At 47.2% G+C, this 21,627-nt stretch overlaps 1 protein-coding gene, 1 long non-coding RNA gene and 1 other non-coding gene across 3 annotated transcripts; 1 reads left to right on the top strand and 2 right to left on the bottom strand.

Annotated features, from left to right (window-relative positions):
• Window positions 1-1,082: 1,082 nt before the first annotated feature.
• Window positions 1,083-2,381, bottom strand: LOC117023973 (uncharacterized). The gene is made up of 2 exons (XR_004423295.1): window positions 2,089-2,381; window positions 1,083-1,300 (listed from the first exon to the last, which is right to left on the bottom strand). It is a non-coding gene; the product is annotated as an uncharacterized LOC117023973 (long non-coding RNA).
• Window positions 1,580-1,854, bottom strand: LOC117024318 (small Cajal body-specific RNA 13). The gene has a single exon (XR_004423397.1). It is a non-coding gene; the product is annotated as a small Cajal body-specific RNA 13 (non-coding RNA).
• Window positions 2,382-3,113: 732 nt separating the features above from the next.
• Window positions 3,114-12,003, top strand: GLRX5 (glutaredoxin 5). Its single transcript, XM_033109268.1, has 2 exons — window positions 3,114-3,455; window positions 11,342-12,003. Exons 1-2 carry the CDS (start codon window positions 3,164-3,166, stop codon window positions 11,518-11,520), a joined length of 471 nt encoding a protein of 156 aa, XP_032965159.1. The 5' UTR covers window positions 3,114-3,163; the 3' UTR covers window positions 11,521-12,003.
• The last annotated feature ends 9,624 nt before the right edge of the window (window positions 12,004-21,627 follow it).

Below are 21,627 nucleotides of genomic sequence, written 5' to 3'. Positions count from 1 at the left end.
TCAGGCTCAATAATCCTGACTCCACATTTAGGGCTGATACACAGGAAGACACTATTTCAAATTTGTCAGGTTCTTAACGATGGTGAATTTACTTTTGGAGAAGTGGGTGGAAAGGAGAAATTTTACCAAACATAGGGAAGCCTTATCTATAAATAAGCGCAGGGAAGAAAAACATTCTTAGGATGCCCGAGTCAGCATGTTTGTATGTCTTGATTACTTAGTTTGGGTCTAATAATATCTCACGACCAAAATTCCAGGATTCTCCTAAATTTCTATGTATTTCCCACCCCCACTTCCCCATTAATGTCCACATGCAAGAGATCACAAAATGATAAAGATTACTGATTTATGTGTTCAAAACATTTGACATAAGTGCAGATTCCTGACATATTCCTGAAATATATTTTTGTCATGCATGTTTTCATTATAGAATTCCTTAACCAAAATTCCAAATCATATGTAACAGTTTGATGCTTTGGAAGAAACATTTTGAATACTATTTTCTTTGCTTCTTTAACTGAATCATTGATGTTTGGTGCCAATACTCCAAGAGTGGTTTTAAATCAAAGACAGAAATGAGTATGTTCAACATACACATTTTATATTTTTGGTTCCTTTATTAAAAACTTAAATTTAGGTGCGCTGTTCCAATTTCTTTGGTTTAGATACATGATTTGTTTTCTTGCCCTCAATCATGCTATGAAAGCCATCCTTAGTTCCCTGACAACTGCACAAACATGCTTTCCCATATCCTTACATTTCACATATGTTCTTATCATACTCTACTGTACACAGCAAGTCTACTTAGTAAGTTTGAAAAACACAGGCTTTGTGTTCTTCCGGCTCAAGGATTACTCTTAATGTTTAATGACAGATGTGTTCTCAACTTAATGAAACATCTGACACCTAAAAAACACGACACTTCCGAAGCCAAGAAAGATTACACACTAGGTAAGAGATATGCTATTCCCATCACTACTCTGCATCTCTGGATCCTCGGAACACAAGTCTGCAAATTCTCCTCCCTCTTCCAGGCAACACAAAAGCCAAATTAGTTTAGAGTAGGCAATAAACAAGTTAGGTTTTCAGGAACAAATCGCTGAGATTTATTTTTTAAAAAAAGAACAAAAACAACTTACTATAATAAGTGCATGAGTAAAAGTTAGGTGATTTTGGAAATAATATATTCTCTAGTACTATGTGGACCAGATGCTGGCCTTCGGAAACTGCAGTTCTGCTTCAGCGTATGTACAGCGTTTCCTGTGTATTTCTGTTCCTGATGCCTGTTCCTCTGATTTACCTGGAATCAATGAATTGGGGGGAAAAAGATCCTTTAAGAAAGCTGATCAATTCTGTGTCCATTAGAAAACCCCCAAATGTTAGTATGTACTTCTGAATAATGTCTTTGGTTTATTTTCCGTTTACTCAGCGCAAGTTTCATGCTGGAGGATTATTTGGAAGATTCACATGCTGACAGCACATGTACTAATTTTCTGATTTCAAATTTGGGCATCTCTAAAGCATAAACAGTTCAGCTCCAGCAACAACTTTAAAAATACGTAAGGGTTTTAAAAAAGTAATTTGTAGCAGTACTTAGTGTTCAACAGAAACCACTCCATCTGTCAAACAATATCTCGACTGCAAAGCTTCTCTTACTGTTGGTCGATAGATAATGACATGGGACAGTCATTATCACCGTGGCAACAGTACCCAGGAACTGTCAGAGGAAAATTGCACATGGAACGGCTGGCTCTTGAGCAGTCATGCCTCAGCTTCCTCTGGAGTACGCTTTTTCTGCAAGTCTGGTGTGCTCTAGGGTACCACCAACCCAGGGCCGCTCCAAGACTACAGATCATGTAGCGATTTCACTGAGGCCTGCTCTTTCGAAATCATTCGTTCCACGAACACGAGCATTTGCCCCATTCCAAGCACTGTTCTAGGTACTGAGGATAGAGCAGTGAATTAAGTCGAGTGACTGGGAACGAAATCAATAAACAAGCTAGTAAATACTATATGTGAAGGTGTAAAAACTACAACAGAAAAGAGAGAAAACAATGGGCTGAGGGAGGCTTCCCCTATCCTTTGTACCTCCTCCCCCATTACTTTGTATCCGTTTCTCGTTTCTCACCGCTGACTACAAGCTTTGGGCACAAGGTCACTCTGGAGATCCCGTTCCGGCACCTTGTGGAGCACGCAGCAGCTGCTAGAAAACGGTTCTCAAACGAACCAATTCCCGTCTTAATTTCCCGTTCAACAAATCTTTCCTGGGGCCAGGCCCATAGTGGGCTGGAAAGTCAGCGAAACCCCAAACCCAGATGGGCTCACACACATGAGAGCGTTTTACACACTTTTAAAATGAAAGTTGTTCTAGAGAGAAACAATCACGCACCACAAGCGGAGCCACGGGGCCGAAGCCTGGCCCCTGCTTCCGTGGGGGGCGGGGCCAGAGGAGGGCCGGGCCACGTGGGCCCGGTCCGGACGCGGCAGCCGCAAGCAGGCCTGTAAGCCAGTGTTCCGCCCGGTCTCCGCTCCCGCCACGAACGGTTTCATTTGGCCGTGGCCTTACGGAGGCACCGAAGTCGCTCACCTACGCTGGGAAAGACGGCCCACGCCTGCTGCAGAACGGCTGCCGCCCCTAACGCAGGAACCCCGCGCCCCAAAACGGCGTGTCCATGGCAACTCAACTACAGCCACACCGGAACCGGAACCGTCACCTGGAAGTGACTTCTTCCCGGCGTTCCGCGGAACGCCGAAACCCCGCCCAGCGCCTTTCCAAGTCTTCCCAGGCTATCCCAGCAGGCCCGTCTAACCTACGGAGGGAAGTCGTCTTTCCCTCCTTTCTCCTCTCCTTGCCTAGGAGCGTGACCCTGATGGACATCCACTCTCTCCAATCAACTGACAAAGCGGTTGCCGACGGCCAATGGTAATGCTGTAGGATGCGGCTCAAGCGTAAGCACCACCTTCAACCAGTCGGGATGGGACAAGTAACATGATTGGTAGACTCGAGTAATTGCGGGCCAGCGTCCTCCAATCACGAAGAGCAATTCGGAGCTGACCCAATGAGGACTCCCGGGGGGCAGGCCGGCTCGCTGAGGGGCGGGGGAAAGGCGCCCGGTGGTAAGCTGAAGTCCCCCGCTGTCGAGGGTTCCGGCGAGCGTGCGGGATGAGCGGGTCCCTGGGCCGGGCGGCGGCAGTTCTGCTCCGCTGGGGGCGCGGCGCGAGCGGCGGTGGCCTGCGGGGCCCGGGCGTGCGAGCGGTGGGCTCGGGCGGCGGCAGCGGCTCGGCGGAGCAGCTGGACGCGCTGGTGAAGAAGGACAAGGTGGTGGTCTTCCTTAAGGGCACACCGGAACAGCCCCAGTGCGGCTTCAGCAACGCGGTGGTGCAGATCCTGCGGCTGCACGGCGTCAGCGACTACGCGGCCTACAACGTGTTGGACGACCCCCAGCTACGGCAAGGTCAGGGCCTGCCGGGGGCGGGGCCGGGGGCGACCGGCCGAGGCCCGTCTGGGGCGCCGGGGGTCTGTCTTGGGGTTCGAGCTAGGGCACGGGGTGCCTACTTGAGGGGCTGGGGTGGGGCGTGATTGACTTGAACTGGGTCTGAGGATCTGGGGCGCTGGTACTGGTGCCAAGTTAGGCAGTGGGGTAAGTCCTAGCGGCTCTCCGGTCTTCCCACTGAGCTGAGATCGGCGTTCCGGGCGAGTTCTCTCTGGCTGAATCCGAGGAGAGTGGTCAGCAGTCACTGTCCACTCTGCAGGGCTGGGGAAGTGGGACAAGAGGGATACAGTAAGAACCACTAGGAGGCAGGCCCTTTGGGGAACACTCTGAGGGGGTTGGCCTGTGTCCTGGCTCAGGAGCTGGTGCTGTGAACGGTCCGGCTGAGGTCGCCGTTGTCTGAGGCTGGTGAGGTCAGAGGCCGCACTCGTGCTTCAAGGCCCACGGTGTCAGGGACCGTCCTGTGTTGTCGCTACAAGGAGGAGGTTGACACAGCATTTGGACTAGTCTGAGTTGGGATCTGGTGGTGTGGGAGAAAAAGGCGTGAAATCCAGGGCAGGGGAGAGTTTGTGGTGGCCAGGGTTCCGAGAGGCTGGTGGGGAGAGGGACAAGGAACGATTCCCGGGCCTTGGCTAACTCATAACTCAGGCTCGGAGCTCAGCGGACCAGGGGCCACTCGCCACCTGAGGCTTTTCACCGGCCCAAGGGAGTGGAGGGAGGCTGTCTGCTAATCAGCGTCATTTCTGCTGAGGGCAGGGCTGGGAACCTTCTGGGCACGTCTTGGGTCTGCTCCTTGGCTAGGGTGGGTCCGGGTTGGTGGAGAAATGGGGAGGCTGTGCCTGTGCCTGTGCCTCCTGGAGGGTGGCTTAGGTACCCTGCGTTCCAGTTAGAGATGTGTAATGGCTGGGTCCTGGCATCTTCCCGAGCCTAGGGCTGTTGTTTAGTGACAGTGTTCTAAAAGGAGTTTTACAGCACTGTGTTCTGTGCTACCCTCCATGTAGAATTCTACGTTTTCTTATTCTACATTTAGGACTGTTATTCTGCATTTGAAATGATCAGTCCTAGTGATTCCTACATGGATGAGACAGGCTGGTGTCGCGGAAAGGCTTTGGGTTGGCATCCTTCTGCAGCCAGTCAGCTGTGCCATGTTAAGATTGTCACATAACTGCATTTAACTTTTCGGTAATGGGAAGATAAGAAAACCAAACTTGGCAAAGTTTTTGTGAGGGGGAAAAAAAGAAAGTAAAACTTTCAGGACGTTCCTGTCATCTCCTCTGGCACACAAAAGGCACTACTAACTGGTCGCTATTTTATTTTTAGCACTTAATGGTTTTCAAAGTATTTTCCCCTACATTGTCTAATCCTTACAAAACTCTTGGTTTTGGTGGGTAGAAACAAGGCAGGGTAGAGCAGGCAGGCTAACGTTGCCAACTATATGTAATATTACCATGTATTATGCTCGTGTTCCTTTTGTCTTCCTGCTTCTAGAAGGCCACCAGTGGCTAGACACTGGGTTTTTCAGTTGCTAAGGCTCTGGGTTTTTCACGACAGTTTTCATCCAACAACAGCTTCTCTGACTAAAAGATAAGGTAGGAAATCTTATCTTTCATCTGGGAACTTGCCACAGGTCCCCTGCAAATTGCCAGTGTGGCCATTGGTAAAAAGTTGTGTCATTGATAACTTGCTTAGTATGAAGTTTTAAGGGTCTTTGGTTTGTAAATTTATGTTCTCCTGTTTAATATAACCCGCAATAGGATATCCTGGAATAGGGCTAATAAAGGAGGAGCAGAAGTAAGAATGTTTACTGAAAGCACTATGTGTCTGGCTTCTATCTTGTATGTATGTCTGGCTTCTGATCTTATGTTCTTAAGTGTTTAAACAACAACAACAACAAGAATTTAATCCTTACATTTCTTGACCATTGAGTTTTATCAGATTGTTATTTGTGTTAATAAATGTGTTGCATAAATATGTACGTGTTGAACATAACCTCCAGGTGGGCGGGCAGGGTGGTGTCTGCATGTTCCCACAGTGGGGGTTCGTTTAGCAGGGCAAGACTTTAAACCATTAAGATTTGTCATATCTTTGCTGTCTACACCCCTCAGTTTACCAGGAGAGACTGACAGGCTGTGTGATGCTCACTCTCATCAGCCAGAAGATACGTCTGTGCCCCTTTCCCAGACCCAAGGTCGCTCTAGTAAGGAGAGGGGAGCCTGCGAAATGGGCTTTTCCTGCTTTCTCGTGCCAGAGAAGGCTGAGCTCTACAGAGGGCCCAAGCTCAAGGAAGATCCTCAAACACCGTGTCCTTGTTCTGGGCGCTGGGCCCAGGGAGTGTGATGAAGAGAGGCCTCAACCTGTGAGCCCAGGGACACAGGTGACTGAGGCCGTGTTGTGTGAGTGATGTGGAGTGCACAGAAGCCAGCCACAGAAGAGTCAGGTCCCCGCAGACGGGTGTCCCCGTAGCCTAATCCTGGTCTTAACAAAGACTGGCCTTTGTTTTCAGTTGTAAAAATAATGTGCTTATGGAAGAAACTTGGAAACACTGAAAATATGAAGAAACTGATAATCACCTGTAATTCCCTATAAACCATTATTAACACTTGGGTATAGTTTCTAACATATGTTGTTGCTGTTGTTAACAGTGGAAATCATGCAAGTCTATACATAGTATTTTGCCCTCCTGAGAGCAGGGAACGTGTCTGGTGCCACTGTCTGGGCACTGTGTGTATTGCCGAGGCAGAGCAAGCTTTCAGTGTTTTAACGAATAATAAATGCTTCTTTTACGTATTGTAAACTCTCTTTCATGCTCTTAAAACTCTTAAATTTCTGCCTATTCAGATCACCCTTGTATTTCTTGCATCTGGAGCAGTGTCTGTTGATTGAATAATCACTATCCCATTTTTGAGTGTTTATCAAGCATTTGAAAATATGTTCAGCCTTTCCAGTGTCAGGGAATTTAAGGTGATAATAAAAAACCTGACACTGGCAAGCTCTGAAAGTCAGATACCGAGTTGGCTGTATGTGTTTGTGTGGTATGCTGCACATGAGAGTACAAAGTGGTGCCAGCGCTTTGGCGGAGTAACTGCCAGGACCTAGTCAAGTCGAAGACTCAGCTGCTTCACTCCTGGGTATATAGTCTAGAGCGGGGATTGACAAACTTCCCTTGTAAAGGGCCAGAAAGTAAGTAGTGTTTATGGACCATGCAGTCTCTATTGGAACTATTCAACTGGCGTGAAAGCAGTCAGGGATAATACAAAATGAATGAGTGTGGCTAAGTTCCAATAAAACTTTATTCACAAAAACAGAAAGTGGACCTGAAGGCCCTCGCTAGCCATCCCTTGGTCTAGAGAGACAGACCCCTCCCTGCATGTGAGTTAGGAGACATATTTAAGGATATTCACGGCAGCATTGCTTGTAATGAAAAATTGGCAAGAAGGGATCTTGGTCTGTTAGTAGCAGACTGGATAAGCAAATTAATTTAGTGATATGATGAAAAACTAAATTGTGGTTAAGATGAACTAGAACTAGACGTATTTATAAGTAAATTTCAAAAAAATGCAACGTTCAGTCAAAAAGTAAGTTATAAAAAAGGTAATTATGGCACAATGCCATTCCTGTGTCTAAATGTTAGAGCTGGGGAACCGTCCCCTGTGTTGCAGATACCTGTGTGCAGGTAGCTCACGGGCAGGAGTGACAGGCCCCCACAAGCCAGGGGCTACCTCTGGGGGTCAGGAGCCTGGTCCTCGGACTCCTAAAACCTGGATGTGAGTCCTGGCTCCAGCACGTGCAAGCACTGTGACTGGTTACTGTATTTAGCCTCTCTGAGCTTTAATTTCCTTATCTGTAAAACAGGGATAGCTATGCTTACCTAGTAGGGTTTTTGTAAAGGTTAAATGAGATTATGCAAAACACTTAAAAGAGTGTGAAACTCAGTAACCTTTAGCTCAGTAAGGTGGCATTTTTATACTGCATGGCATACTTAATTAGTATTTTTCCTGCATTCTTGCCCATCGCAGATAATAGTTCTCAGAAAAGCATCACTGCAAAGGGTGGGGTAGAGCACATCGACGGGCGAGATTGCAGCCTCACATTGTACCTGCCACTGTGGGAGCTGAATTCATTTCACCTGTTTTATCTCATTTTCTCTTCATCATAAATCTGGGAGGCCTGGGGTTATTCCCATTTTACAGATGGGGAAACCGAGGCAAGAGATCAGCAGATTGAGCAGAGGCTACGTGTACAAGCTAGGAAGCCAAGCCAGTGCCTTGTTCACTCGGCCTCCATGCCTTGCTTTCCTTCTATTGAGGGCCTACTGTTTTCTGTGCTTTCGGCTCAGATGATTTCCTGTAGTACTAGGGTCATGCTGTAGGTCAGGGAAGAAGAAGAAGACACATGTGACTCCAGAAGGAGGTGGTGTGACTTGCCCAGGGTCACAGAGCCTAGTCAGACTGTAATCAGGACACTCTTACAATGTGTCGTCCAAACCAGGAGTGACATCTAATGTTCTGAAATGTGATGGATTCTGAAAAGTACTTCTGGAAAGTTCTGGAAAAGGAATTTTGCAGCACATTGTCTGCACTCTGGCTTGGTAGTTGGAATATTACAGTTTTCGGTGTGGCAGTAGGTATGTGTGGGACTGGTTTCGTAAGGCAGCCTCCGAGCCCCCAATTCGTGGTGTTACCTGTTACATAACTTGGCCGTCACCATTTTCTCTCCCAAATCGAATCACTACCATCTTATAAAATACGATTATCATAAAAATTCATTCTTGGGTATAATTTTCTAATTTTCAAGAGTTTCTCTCTGATTCTGGGTAATTCCAAGTGATATTTGTAAGAACTATCACTGTATGTGGCAGTTTTTGAAAATTAACATGTGAGAGAAATAAGCCATATTTAAACAATTAATTGTGAATCGATGAAGTTCTTTTAAATTTTCAGCTTACAAACAGTGGGGTTTTTTAATTATTGGAAGTTTCTCGCTTCACTCTATAGGAATCAGTTAGTTGTTTCCTGAAATATTTAACCCGATAATCTGACTCTTTACAAATGAAAAATAGCATACTTTTTAAGAAAGATGCCAAAGCTTTGCCTTGACGTCAGCTGCCTACAATACTTGTTAATCTAAAAATTAAAGAAACAGGTAAGAATCTTCGTAAACCTGGGCTATTGTCGTAATGCCATTATATGCTCTGAAGTAGGATTCTTCTGAGTTGCTGAAATGGAAGTTATTAGGCAAGACCGCCACCGGCTGAGGGCTTTGGAAGGGGTTAGCCTCCCTCAGACGTGACTGTGTGTTGGGTACCCTGGGTGCTGGAAAGCCCACTCGTGGTGGTTTTGGGGCTGAGGATTGATTCTGGTGTTCCATCCGACTCCCCTGCTAGTCAGGACGAACATGGTCTCTAACGTCATAAAGTTGAAAGAATGAGACAAGCCTAGCGCTTTGATTGAATGTGGTGCTTCAAAAATGATGGATGAAAGCAAATCATTCTTTTACTCAGCAAAGATTTTACTTTCAAAAAGTGTACTCTTTAAGATTAAACGTGTGGTTTTGGGTGGCCCTCAGATGGCAAATTTATTTTCATTTTTGGTGTGTTTCAAAAATTGTAGGCACTCGCTAAAAGCTCAGTAGGTATTTATTGTCATGAAAAGCTGAACACAGTATATTATTAATTCAAAAAAAACCATATAATATTATGTACATAAATGTCAAAGATATTTAAGAAAGTTTAGAAGAATTAAAAGAAGTCCACATTTACTTTAAACATTTTAGTTCCCACACCCACCCTCAGCCATCATAAAAGTAAAATAAGATTTGTGACTGGCATCGCTGTAAAATAAGTTCTGATAGACCATATTTGAGGATAGAGATGACACAAAACAATAACACAACTTACATGCTGTGATTAACTGTGTAGCATCAAACATCAAAGGGACGAGAACCTTGGATTCTTCAGGGTAGTCTAGTGTACCTAGATATTCAGTGCTGTAAAGACATTCTGATCGTTAATGGAATTTGCCCTTCATTCGTAACCACCATACATACATCTAGCTGATTTTCTTAAGACCCCCCTCTCCCCACAGTGACTTAGAAGTGTGCTTTTCTGGGGATGCAGTGTACAGCATGGTGACTGTAGTTAACAATACTGCATATTTGAAAGTTGCTAAAAGAGTAGATCTTAAAAGGTCTCATCACAAGAAAAAAATTTCCTAACTCTGTGTGGTTGATGGATGTTAGATTGACTGTGGTGACCAGTTTGCAATATATACAAATATCGAATAATTATGTACCTAAAACTAATATAACAGCATATGTCAATTACACCTTAATAAAAAAGTGGTGGTTTTTTTAAAAGTGTGTTTTTTGGGGCTTATAACATTGTAACCATTTCTACATATGTGAAGTCTGGAGAAGAAAGATAAAGCCTGAGGGTGGGTGCTTCTCCAGTGCTGTCATTTAGAGAAAAGTTGCTATTTTTTTAGAAGGCAGCAACTTTTAAAAGAGACAAAAGCATTGTATCTTGGGACTATTATTTATGATATAACTCAAATTGCTAATTTTATTTGGAAAATAAATGTATGATAATAAATAATAGGGTATCAAGAACCAGTTCTTGTATTTTTCATTTGTTTACATAAAACTACCCCTTGCCCATTTTTTTTGGGGGGGGGTGGCCCAGTTTTTTTTTGTTATTTGTGTAATATTGTATTTTGTTTGAAGAATCTGTTGGCTTCTCTGTTTATTCTGTGCTCATTTTGGCCACTTAAAAATATATAGGTATAAAAATACCACGTAATATATAGTGATTATTATAAGTCATGCTTTTGACCATCCTCTCTTTTAATATAACCAACAGACATTTTTTTGGCTGGATATGTTTTAAAAAGTATATTTCATCTCAACATCCGAGTAGAATGGTGAGGAGGAACATTAGGAAAGAGTGATCTTTTCTATCTTAAGATTGAGACCGCAGTTTCTTTCTTACTGTTCTATTGCAACCACCGTCCTCATGGCTCAGACGGGACAGAATAATCACACGGCTGCCCTGTCACCTCCTCTGGTGTCCTCAAAGCCATCTGCACGGAGGACCAATCCCGTGTATGCTCAGTGGTTTCTGGTTTGCCGTGAGCTCTTGAGAGCAGGTCGTGGGTGCCACTACCCACTGCGGCTCTCCGCCTGGCCCACGACACTCCTTCATTTAACAGTCACTGGGAGCTCCGCGCTGGGCCCGATTCCCTGCCGCGTGGAGTGCCCAGCAGGGGCTGCATGGCTCGAAGGCTGCAGCCTGTAGCCATAGGGAAGGGACTTTTCTCTGGGCAAAAGAATCATTCAGGATAAAACCAATGACCCACCATCTCGAGCATAAGTAACTGGTGGCAGGCATTCTGTACCCAGACAGGCATTGGGGGGACACTCATGGTCAGTGAGCCACCGTGATGGATCCATGTTAAGTATCCACTGGGAAATGAAGCTGTGGCGTTTCTTTCAGGTTTTGTTGCACTGAAAACATGACTGGTAGATGTGAGGGAATGTGGCTTTGTACATCTTGCGTGAATTACATCAACCAGTCAAGTTCTCTGCGGTTAATCCAGTGCTGATTGATTGTGTGTGAAGTGTTTTAGGAGAGCAGCCTAACCTGACTCTCAGAAAACCCTTGTGAGCATGAGGGGTAAGCGCTAACTCGCCTGAGGTCTCACAGTGTGCGACTGGAGGAGTCAGGGTCTAACTTGGCTCTCAGGCTTATTTCTGCTCCTCAGGCCTGGGGGAAGCACGGAAGGAACACGGGTGTTCAGCTGGGAGTGGGTGAAGCTCCAACCATTTAAACAACACTCACGTGTCTTTCCCTCTAGGCATTAAAGACTATTCCAACTGGCCCACCATCCCGCAGGTGTACCTCAACGGCGAGTTCGTGGGGGGCTGTGACATCCTTCTGCAGATGCACCAAAACGGGGACCTCGTGGAAGAGCTGAAAAAGCTGGGGATCCGTTCCGCCCTTGTGGACGAAACGAAAGACCAGGACTCCAAGTGAGGGCGGCCGGGTCCTCCCTGAGCCGAGGCCGCAGCAGCCGGCGGGAGAGGGAGCCACTGGGCCGAGACTCCCTGCCAGAGAAGCCTTACCGATTTGGGTTTTCGCTGTTCAGACAGCTGCTTACACTGATTCTCCAGTTTGTACGCAGTTGGGTGATTTTCGTGTGTGGTGTTTGGGCTAAGGATACTCTGTTGTGAACTTAACAATAACCACTGCACTGTAATAATTCAATGTTATTGATGTAAACAAAATTTGTTTTCACATTGTGATTTGCTCTTTGCCTGATTCAGGAGTAAACACAGGAGCTTTTGAACCATCATCGTTATTCATGAGTCCTCTGCCAATATGTCAGTCTGCAAAGATAATATATCTCCCCCACCGCCCAAGTTTTTGTAACTTGTGCTGTTAAGAAAAATGATGGATAAAGAAGAAAACGTGATAATTGGGATGTTGTTTTTAAAATAAACAGCCAGGGATACTGTGTGTGTGTGAGCTGTCGATTCTGAATAGCAGCACGTCTGTGTCTCCATCTGTTCCTGGGGCTGTAACCACATACCATAGACTGGGGGGTTGTAAACAACAGAAATGTATGTGTCACAGCTCCGGAGGCGGGAAGCCCAAGTTCAAGGCTTTAGCAGATTCGGTGTCTGGTGAGGACCCGCTCCTGGTTCCCGGACGGCGTCCTCTCCCTGTGTCCTCACTGGGAAGCTCTCTGAGGTCCCTTTCATTAGGGCGCTAATCCCAGTCATGGAGGCTCCCCCTTCATGGCCTAGTCACTTCCCAAAGCCCCACCTCCTAACTCCATCACTTTGGGTGTCAACATAAGACCCTGGGGGAACACAGACATTCAGTCTAGCGCAGTCTAGTAGGACTTTTTGTTCCTGTGACATTTTGTTTTTCGGAATTAAGAGTGATTCTCATACTCCTCTGTTACATGTGCCACAAAAATTGCTCTCACGCTGTGCTTTAATTTCTCGAGGGGAAGTGTTACGCTGAGTGGTGTTGAAGGTCCAGTTGGAGGCTTGGGCGGCCTGGCCGGAAGTGGGGTGGGTGAGGCTGAGGAGGCAGCCCCGCCTGCCTGCCTCTGAAAATCTGTGCTCGGTAAGCCGAACGGCCATTCAATATGCAGATGACAGCAGTGGTCTCCAAAGAACAGGGTCTGCCTGTACAGGAAAGGAAATGGAGTACAGCAGAGGTTCTGCCCTGGCTGTTCACAAGGCTCCCAGTGCCTCTCCCGCGGGGACTGGCGCGGAGGTGCCTTCCCGTGGGTCCTGGGCAGAAAGCCCAGCCCGTCCCGGCATGCCCTCGGACTCCCAGATGCCTCATTCATCTCCAGGGGCTCAAACGGGCATCGAGAATTCCATCTACGGTGGCAGAGGTGGGAAGGGGGATGCCTTTTTTTAATGAAAAGGCCCAAACGAGAAGGCAAGGCTGGCTCGTGTCTCCAGCGCTGTCCTAGAGGCCTGCTCTGTGTTGGTTGTTTAGTCTACTTGAGTGCTTCTGGAAAAACTGACAACGGGCTTAGGTAAGGACTGACCTGCCGGATCCTCTCCTAGTTGCTGTTCCTGCCGCCCGACCTCCTGCAGCGGTTTCGGGATTCCCAAAAGAAAGGAATGGAAAGTGGTAGCCCCACCCCCACTTCCCTAGGCCTCCTGTCAGGTTAGAGGACGGCCCCTGGCTAATCACGGTGCTCAGGGCTTCAGGGACCAGAAAAGCAGGGTACTGTCACAAAAGGGTTTTCCTTACATTCATTGCACACTGCATTCTATCAATACCTTTGTCTGCTATGAGCCAACAGCTCACAGACTCAGAGGAGGTTGGAACTCAGCTACTCCAACCACATTGTTTGACAAGTGAGGGCCCTAGAAGGAAGGCCGTGTCCTGGCAATCGTGCCTGTGCTGGGTGCCACACGGTGGCCGAGCCAAGGTTGCAACCTTGTCCTTTGCAAAGAAACCATTAGCAAATCAGCTACTACTGTCCCTTCATGTCCCTTCATGAATGCCAGGCCGTGGGGCACACACACGAGTTTGCAGAATTGTCCCTCGTGGTCTTCACATCCGGTGTGTGGTATGGTACTTTTCCATAACGTTGCTTCTTCTGGCTTTTCCTCAGATCTGCCTGTATACCCTTAGGGCTCATCCAGAAAGTGAAATGATGACAAACTTACCAGCTGGCAGACATCCGTGTAAGAAACCTCCCTAGAATATTAGGACCAGGGCAGTGCTGCCAGGTGAATCATTTTGACTCAGATGCTGGTGAATTCTATTCAGTCAGCAGCGAGCTTCAAAGTTCAAGGAGTCGCTGAGCTCTACAGGAAGTAGAAATGTTCTTTCCAGAAGTTAGTTAATACTTTTTTCCCATATGCTTAACGAGTCTTCACCAAGTGGAAAATTGAAGATGTTATCTCATGTCAGTCTGAATAATTTTAATGATCTGCATAATTAGAATTCACGGTGATAACCAGAGCAGTGACACCAAAGGTCCTTGTACAAACAGCAGTGTCACACGTCAGCTCTTTAAAAATGCAAGGTCCACTTCCCATTGCGATTTATTGGATCTTTGTCACAATTCCAAAGTGCTGTGTTATTGGACCCTGTAGAAAGAGATGAAGTTATTTCGGGTGATTAAACATTTGTATGATGTCAAGTGGTTTTTGTTTCATAAGTGGTAGTTACATCAATGTCACGACGTATAAGCTGTGACTTTGGGAGATGTTTTAGGACAAAAGAGAACTTGTAAGTAGTCTCTTGGGTTAGTCGTTCTAAGCCCTATCACATTTACTTGAGTTAAATCTGGGACATCAAGCTTTCCTGTAACTATTAAAACCATACAGGTAGCGTGAGAGGGAACTCTTGTAAATGAATTAAATAGCTTCTTGAGATATTTAGAGATAAATGGTTTATCTTGAAAGAGCATGTGCCTTGTTATTTGTGACAGGAGACGTTGTGCTGATGGTTCCGAGGAATGGCTTTTGTGTTGGCAAGGTTTTGTTGCAGTACATTGAAACCAGAGGTGAGCAATGTTCTCAGTGTTCCTGGGAGTTACTGACAGGAAAAAACGGATGTTGGTAGATGGTCACAAAACGTAGCTGATTTGATAGATTTAAAAAAAAAGAAAAAAAAAGATTTCGCATTCTTCTTAGGAGTTGTTTAGTAAATCTCAAAAAATATGTTATACCTAAGAACGCTCTGCTGGTTTCGAGCCCAGACACAAGGACACACGGTGGCCGAGGGGGACTTGTGGGAAGTTGCTTCCCCGCCATTTCCTCCGAGTAGCGACACTGCAGCTCTTAAAGCCCTGTGGGCTTTTGTGGTCGCAGTTGTGGGCCAGTGCAGCCCATCTGGGAGCAGACCTGGCCCCAGTCCAAGGCCCCCGATACTGCAGAATGGGCGCCTGGCTTCAGAGGTCTTTTTCCAGCCTCAGCCAGAATAACCTTCCACAAGCACCCCACTGTCCATTTTATGTCCCTGACCTCCCACAGCCCCTTTCTTTGTCCGTCACACCCGGTTGCAATTGCCTTTTTCTTGGCTTCACTCGGACGCCCGATGGCTTTATGTGTAGTGCTCAAAACAACAGGTAAAAAGTGAGTCAAGAATTCCCCTTCTTCATTCCTTTTCGATTTAGTCCCAAGAAGTGCCAGATTATAACAGTTGACCAGGCCAGCAGTCCACGGCAGTAGCCAAGAGCTCGGACTTGGGTTAGGCTTCCTGGAGTCCCATCCCAAGTCTCCCCGGGACTGGGACAAGTGCATGACCTTTCCCTCCTCGACAACAAGAAAGTAGCCAATGTCACCTATGTCAGGCTTGTTCCAAGGCTTAAATGTGAGAGTCCCCATCAGCAGCCTGGCCCCCGATGAACTCTCAGGGTAAGTAACGTCCACAGTTCCGTCGGATGTCATCTGGACTCTTGTCATACGTTACAGGAGTGGAGGTGAGTCCACAGACCGCCGTTAGTGCTTTGTTGCCCCCCGAGCGTGGCTGCTCCTCTTTGAGGGTAAATGACAAGATTTAATACTTGTGATGACCTCTGGAGTGTACCACTACCCAGCTGTGCTTGGGGGCCAGACGGCCTCAGACAGAAGTCCCTGTTCCCTAAGATTACAATTCGACCTACTGCCACTGAGCTTTGTTTTTTAAAAATACTTCTTCTATTTTGTCCACTGGGAAGTCTGTACTGAACTGGTAGACGAGGCTCTTACTGTGCTTGAAAGAACATTTTTAACCTTGAGTTAACCTTGAGTTTAACCTTGAGTTAATCTCATGTATCAGTAGCAAGGGTTCTACTGTACCGAAATGAACAATTCCACAGGGATACATTTTGCCAGAAAACTAGAAGTATCCCCCGCGTGACAGGTTAGGTGACGAAATGTGGACAGAATTTCCAGATCACCGGTGTGTCTGTCACCAGTCCTGAGCAGCCCATGAGTCCCTGGGGTGTCTCCTGCCCGCTCTGCCCCTTTGTTTTAGATCCGACCTTGGGATTCCTTCTGCTGTCTCTACGGAGAGGAGTTGGCTCCATTTGGATGCATGTCACCGGCTGAAAGGAACTACACGGGGTATTGCCAGCTTGGAGCACTCTGGGTTAAACTGCAGGCTTCCTCTTTGCTTTTTGTCTCTGGTGTGAATTCTTCTGGTGCGTCTGAGTCAAGAACAAGCCTCTCTACTAATGACAGCTTCCTGGGAGCTCCAGGAGGGGCATGGATGGCACAGGACTGTCCCTTGGACCCATGTGCAGAGGGCTCCAGCTTCAGCCTGTGCATCTGCAGGGCTCTCTGCAGGCTGACCTTGGGGCTGGGACCCCGTTTGGTGTCGACCACACAAACCAGTCTCTCCTGCCCCCCGCAAACCAGCACACTGTGGGCGTGTGTGCAGTAATCAGCCATCTTCCCTCATGAAGTAAGAAGGGGGACCTCTGAACTGGGCACATGGGAGGGGGCCGTGAAGGCTTGAGTGCTCAAAACATGACACATTTCACAGGAAGGTCTGGCCTTTCACTGGCTCCCGGGAGAGAACCCCTGTGCCCCTGGAACGTCCGTCCGCCTGACAGGAACGTTTCTGTGCCTGAGACCCTGGGTCACGCTGTGTCACTTTGACTTCTGGGGCTGGAGACTGAGTAGCTAAATAATAAGCCTGGCCCCCAGTAAAAACCATGGACACAAGGTGCCCTTGCTGTGACACTTGGCACATGTCACATGTTGCTGGGAGAATTAAATGCCCCCTTGGGGCTCCTTTGGGGCGCCCGTGGGAGCTCCTGCTGGTCTCAGGGATCCGTCCCGTGCATCTTTTACCTTAAAAAAATCTGTATCCTTCACTGATAAACCATGTACCAGCTTTTCCCTCTGAGATGGTCTTGGGGACCCCGACACAGGGAGGATCTCCAGGTAGCTGGGCTTGGAGCCCCAACATTTTCCTCTAAGAGTGACTGTGTTTTGTTAACTTTTTTGCAAACCCACCAGTACCAGGCCAACCTCACGACCCAGGGGCCGGCCATGGCCCTTCGCCCTCTAGTATGGCTGGGTCAAAATTGGAACATTTAGGCAAAGACGTCTCAGGACTCAGGAATGACCATGGGAAACCCAGTGGAGAAACTGACTGACGGATGCAGCCTACACACCTGGGCTTGCCCACGGCAGAGCCTTCTCGCAGCTCACATCCCACAGCCCCGCCCCAGAAACCTACACCTGGGTCTACACGTTCCAGAGAGAAGCAGGTCTAAGCTCCCTTTTTCATCCACCTGGAGTGAATCTCCTGTCTCCTCCTTCTGGCACTAATGTCCCCGGGATAGACCTCTGACCCCTGTGCCCCAAGGTCACCTCATCCGTTACCCACACACTGTAAAGGGCACTGCAGGGCACTGTGTTGTAGAGTGACGTCAGGCAGGCTGCTTCTCTTCTAGATGTCTCTATTCATTGAGTCAGTTGTTTACACTTGACGTCTACTCAAGTGTTTACTTTTACTAAGGTGAGCAGGGTTGGTCAATAGAAATACTGCTTTAAAGAGACACGGGCTGAACTCAGCTGAGAACAAAGAAACGAAACGAACTCATACACTAGTACATTTCCAACTCAAATGGAATCACTTTGTGTTTCCAAATATCAGGTGAGACATCTTGTCCCATGTTTCCCAAAGAAAGGACTTTTAAAAAAGTTTTTTGGTAATTAAATATAAAAGCTTTTGTGAGTGTAGACAGAAGTCCCTCAAATATATTAACTATACAGGACAGCTATCTTCAATATATTTGAACATTAAAGTTTTACCAGTGAGAGCATTGAGGCACAGAGAAGTGGAGTGAGTTGCCCAGGGACACACAGCTAAGAAAAAGTGAAAGAATTGGAACATAAGCCCAGACAAATGATTAATTTAGTTACACATGCATATTAGCAAACACATCTATTTAGGAGTACCTAAAATGGTATGTATGTAAATATGCATGTGTGTAGAGGTGTGTAGGTAGGTATGTATGTAGAGTGTGTGTGTGTGTGTGTGTGTGTGTGTGTGTGTGTGTGAGAGAGAGAGAGAGAGAGAGAGAGAGAGAAAGATGATACAGATACCCTTTGCCAAATGTAACTTCAAAAAAGGCAGAAACCATATCTCTCTTATTAGGTGCTCAAGCCATATTTGTTGCATAATTAACAAACAATTATTTTGATTTTGTTTCAACTGCCAATTGGATAAAAACCTTTGCATAGTCTCAAATTCAACCCCAAGCAGTAAAACATCAATAGGTTTCTATGTGTCTTTGAGAGGCTCTTTTCCGATTGCTTTTGTCACAGAGAGCGTCACACCATGCATATCCAGCAGATGGTGCTGTTTCTCTGGGACTTCCCCTCTACTTGAGGGTGGCCTCCACCTGGCTCCCTTCCTGTTTGTTGTTCCATGACTTGGACTCAACCACACAGACATATTCTCATCCTCCCTGACGTATCCTCTATGTAAAAAAGCAAGTTAGGCAGATTTATACATGTCCCCAGATAGAGGCTTGCTTCCCCCACGTCCCACATTTCCTCCCACCCAAGTGGGTCTTGCATCCTTCCTTGGCACGTCAGGGGGTCGAGAGGGTGTAGTTTGTCACCAGACAGCACAATCAGATCAGAAATGCTTAGTGTGCTTTCAGGCCATTTCTTCCCGGCAACGCCTCCTTTATCAGGCCAACATTGGATGGTTCCATGTTTTCAGGCTGAGAGATGTCCAGGGGATGGGATGGAGAGGAGGGAATTGGGAGACGGAAGACCGGGATGAAAATGCTGGCTCCCACTTAACGCGGATAAGCCTCTTCAGCTCTCTGAGCCTCAGTGTCCTCATCTGTAAAATGGAGATAATCATAGTGCCTCCTGTCAAAGAATAAAGCAGACACGGGTAATCGCATGTTAATTTGCTTCTCTACAAGGGAAACCAACAATGGCAAAGACAGGATCATATATGTGACAGCAGAGTGGGGAAAGGCAGAAGCCCTGGGCCTCGGGGACAGTAACTTTTTTCTCCCTTCCTCAGGTGAGTTGCTGAGCGCCTGGCACTGCAAAGGAGCCAGGCAGGGTTATCCGCCCTGGGCCTGCAGATGGGTGGTCAGAGAAAGCAGTCTGAGTTGTTCATGGGTCTCCCAAACACTGGGGGGTTAACTCTGCCACGTTCACGACAGGCTGTCCCTGTGTCTGTCTGTCCGGGTCCCTGGATCGCCCCTCTGTCTCCCATGCCCCAGGTTGGCACCACTTCCCATAGCAGGAGTCCCCCTTCCTTCCTCCCAGGATGGTCATGAGGTTTGAAGAAGAGGTGTGATGGAGTGCTGGAAAGCGGGACGTGTCACACATGTATTCCACGCTATGACGAGTTGTCTTGTTTAAATCCACCTTCCAGCCAGTTGCTCAAACCCGACACCCTCCTTCCTCCAATCCAAACAGGCCCTGTTGACATCTGTCCCAGATATCTCTTGATTTGGTTCCCTTCTCTGCACCCCATTACCACGTCCCCCATTGCCGACCCCACCTGTCCATCCACTCCCCACGCTTACAAAACCACACACCTGTTAGTCACCTGGATTAAACTCTTCAATGATTCCCATTGCCCAGAACGCCCCTTGCAGTGACTTCTGAGGCCTCAGGTTTTTTTCTCTGAAACCTGGGATAAAAGTAATACCTAAGAGGGTGTTTGTGAATTTTAAGTAAAATACTGTGCTTCTATGGTTTGAAGGTTTTTGTTCCCCTAAATTCACATGTAACTCCCAGCCCTTCTCATACTTAACAACAACAGAGCGAGGTGTTTGTTCAACAGCTAGGAATTGCTTTTGTTTAATGCAGGCCTTTCACCAGTGTTGCTGTGTCAGCAAAAGGGGGAGAAGGAATCTGACACCTTTGCTCCACAACCCTACCTATCAGGTATTGGTGTCGGAGTTTTCAGTGATTCATTCATCCATCAAAACCTTTTTGAATATATATTCCATGCCAGGTGCTCGGGATATGACAAAGAGCTAAACCCAGTCTGGCTCCTGCCCTCAACAGCTGGTGGGAGAAAGATTTTAATCTGATCATCCCACTTATTTTAAAAGGAAAGGAGGCTGTTTTATGAAAGGAGCCCAGGGTGTGGGGGTCAGGCAAGACTTCCTGATGCTTTAACTGAGCTCTGAAGGACACACAGTGTGGGGACAGAGTCCCAGAGAGCAGTTTCCAGGCTCTCGGCCTCACGTGGAAAGGTGCTGGCTTGGGTAGCAGATGGCCATCAGCTGTGACTAGTTGGCCATCAGTTGTTACCGGTTAGCCATTAGCCACTAATATAACTGCCTTGGCTACGCTAGGGGGTTGGTTGGTTGGCAGAGAAGCGGGTGGCAGATTATGGCTCCTGCTTCCTGTGTCTCCAACCCAGCCGCCAGTGAGAATATAGTGGTATGAACCCCCTATCTGTGGTTCCGTGGGTGTTCCTTTTTGGCCTCACCATGTCTTGCCTTCTTGTGCCGGGGGTGGGGGACGGGAGCTGAGACCCTGCATGACATATAGAATGAATGGAAGGGACTTTGGCTCAAGGAGAAAGAGGACGGCTGGACCCTGCAAGACCTTGCAAGACTGGGAACCACCTGGGGTGCGGTGGGTGGGGTGCGTCCCTCCGACTCTGGGTGCCCTGTGAGCAGGACTTGTTTCACACCAGGGACAGCAGCCCAGCTCTGCCTTGACCCCAAGAGCTGAGGGGAGACCCTGGCCCTTGCAGAGAGGGAATGGGGACTTCATTCCCAGCAACAAAACTGGAGGGGGGTGCCTTCTGGCCAAACACTCCTCTGGCCCATGTTGTCCCAAGGCTGTGGCAGTCCAAGAAGTAAGGGTCACATAATGGAAGACCTTGTTTTTCTCAGTTCCGACCTGGACCCGCTGAGGTTTCCCCAGCGTGTTTTAACATATATTCATGGTCCCAGGAAAGGCATTGGATTGCAGGTCAGCAACCTGGCAGTCCCGGCCTGTCTCTCTTTAGCCTACGGCCATTCCCTAGGAGCTAGGTACCTGCCAGAGGGTCTGATGTGCTGTTCCGCCATACCCAGCACAGTGCCAAGCATGTAAGGAGCTGGATGGTGTTTTTTGAAAGATTATATAGTCTAAAGACAATGCTGGCAGGAGCCCACTAGAAAACCAGTCACCCGAGAAAGGATAGGTACATGGTCAGCCTTTCACCAGGACCTGAACTTCCACTGCCTCGTTCAGTGTTACTCGAAATTCTCAGTGAGGCTCACGCCAAGCACACCATGTAAAGGAGCCACCTCCCATCACTCTCTATCCCCTTCCCCTAATTAATTTTTCTGCAGGGCATTCATTACCACTTGAAAAAGGTATCTATGTATTTTCTATGGACCTACTTTCAAGTTCACTACTTTTGTGTTCTGCTGAGTCCAGACTGCTACTGTGTTTCCCTGAAAATAAGACCTAGCTGGACAATCAGCTCTAATGCGTTTTTTGAAGCAAAAATTAATATAAGACCCGGTCTTATTTTACTATAAGACTGTTTCTAATATAATATAATATAATATAATATCCGATCTTATTTTACTATAATGTAACACTGGGTATAATATAATATAATACCGGGTCTTATATTAATTTTTGCTCCAAAAGGCACATTAGAGCTAATTGTCCG

Source organism: Rhinolophus ferrumequinum, chromosome 6 (genome assembly GCF_004115265.2).
Source record: "Rhinolophus ferrumequinum isolate MPI-CBG mRhiFer1 chromosome 6, mRhiFer1_v1.p, whole genome shotgun sequence".
Lineage (NCBI taxonomy): Eukaryota > Metazoa > Chordata > Mammalia > Chiroptera > Rhinolophidae > Rhinolophus > Rhinolophus ferrumequinum.
This window is presented reverse-complemented; position numbering and strand designations above follow the sequence as displayed.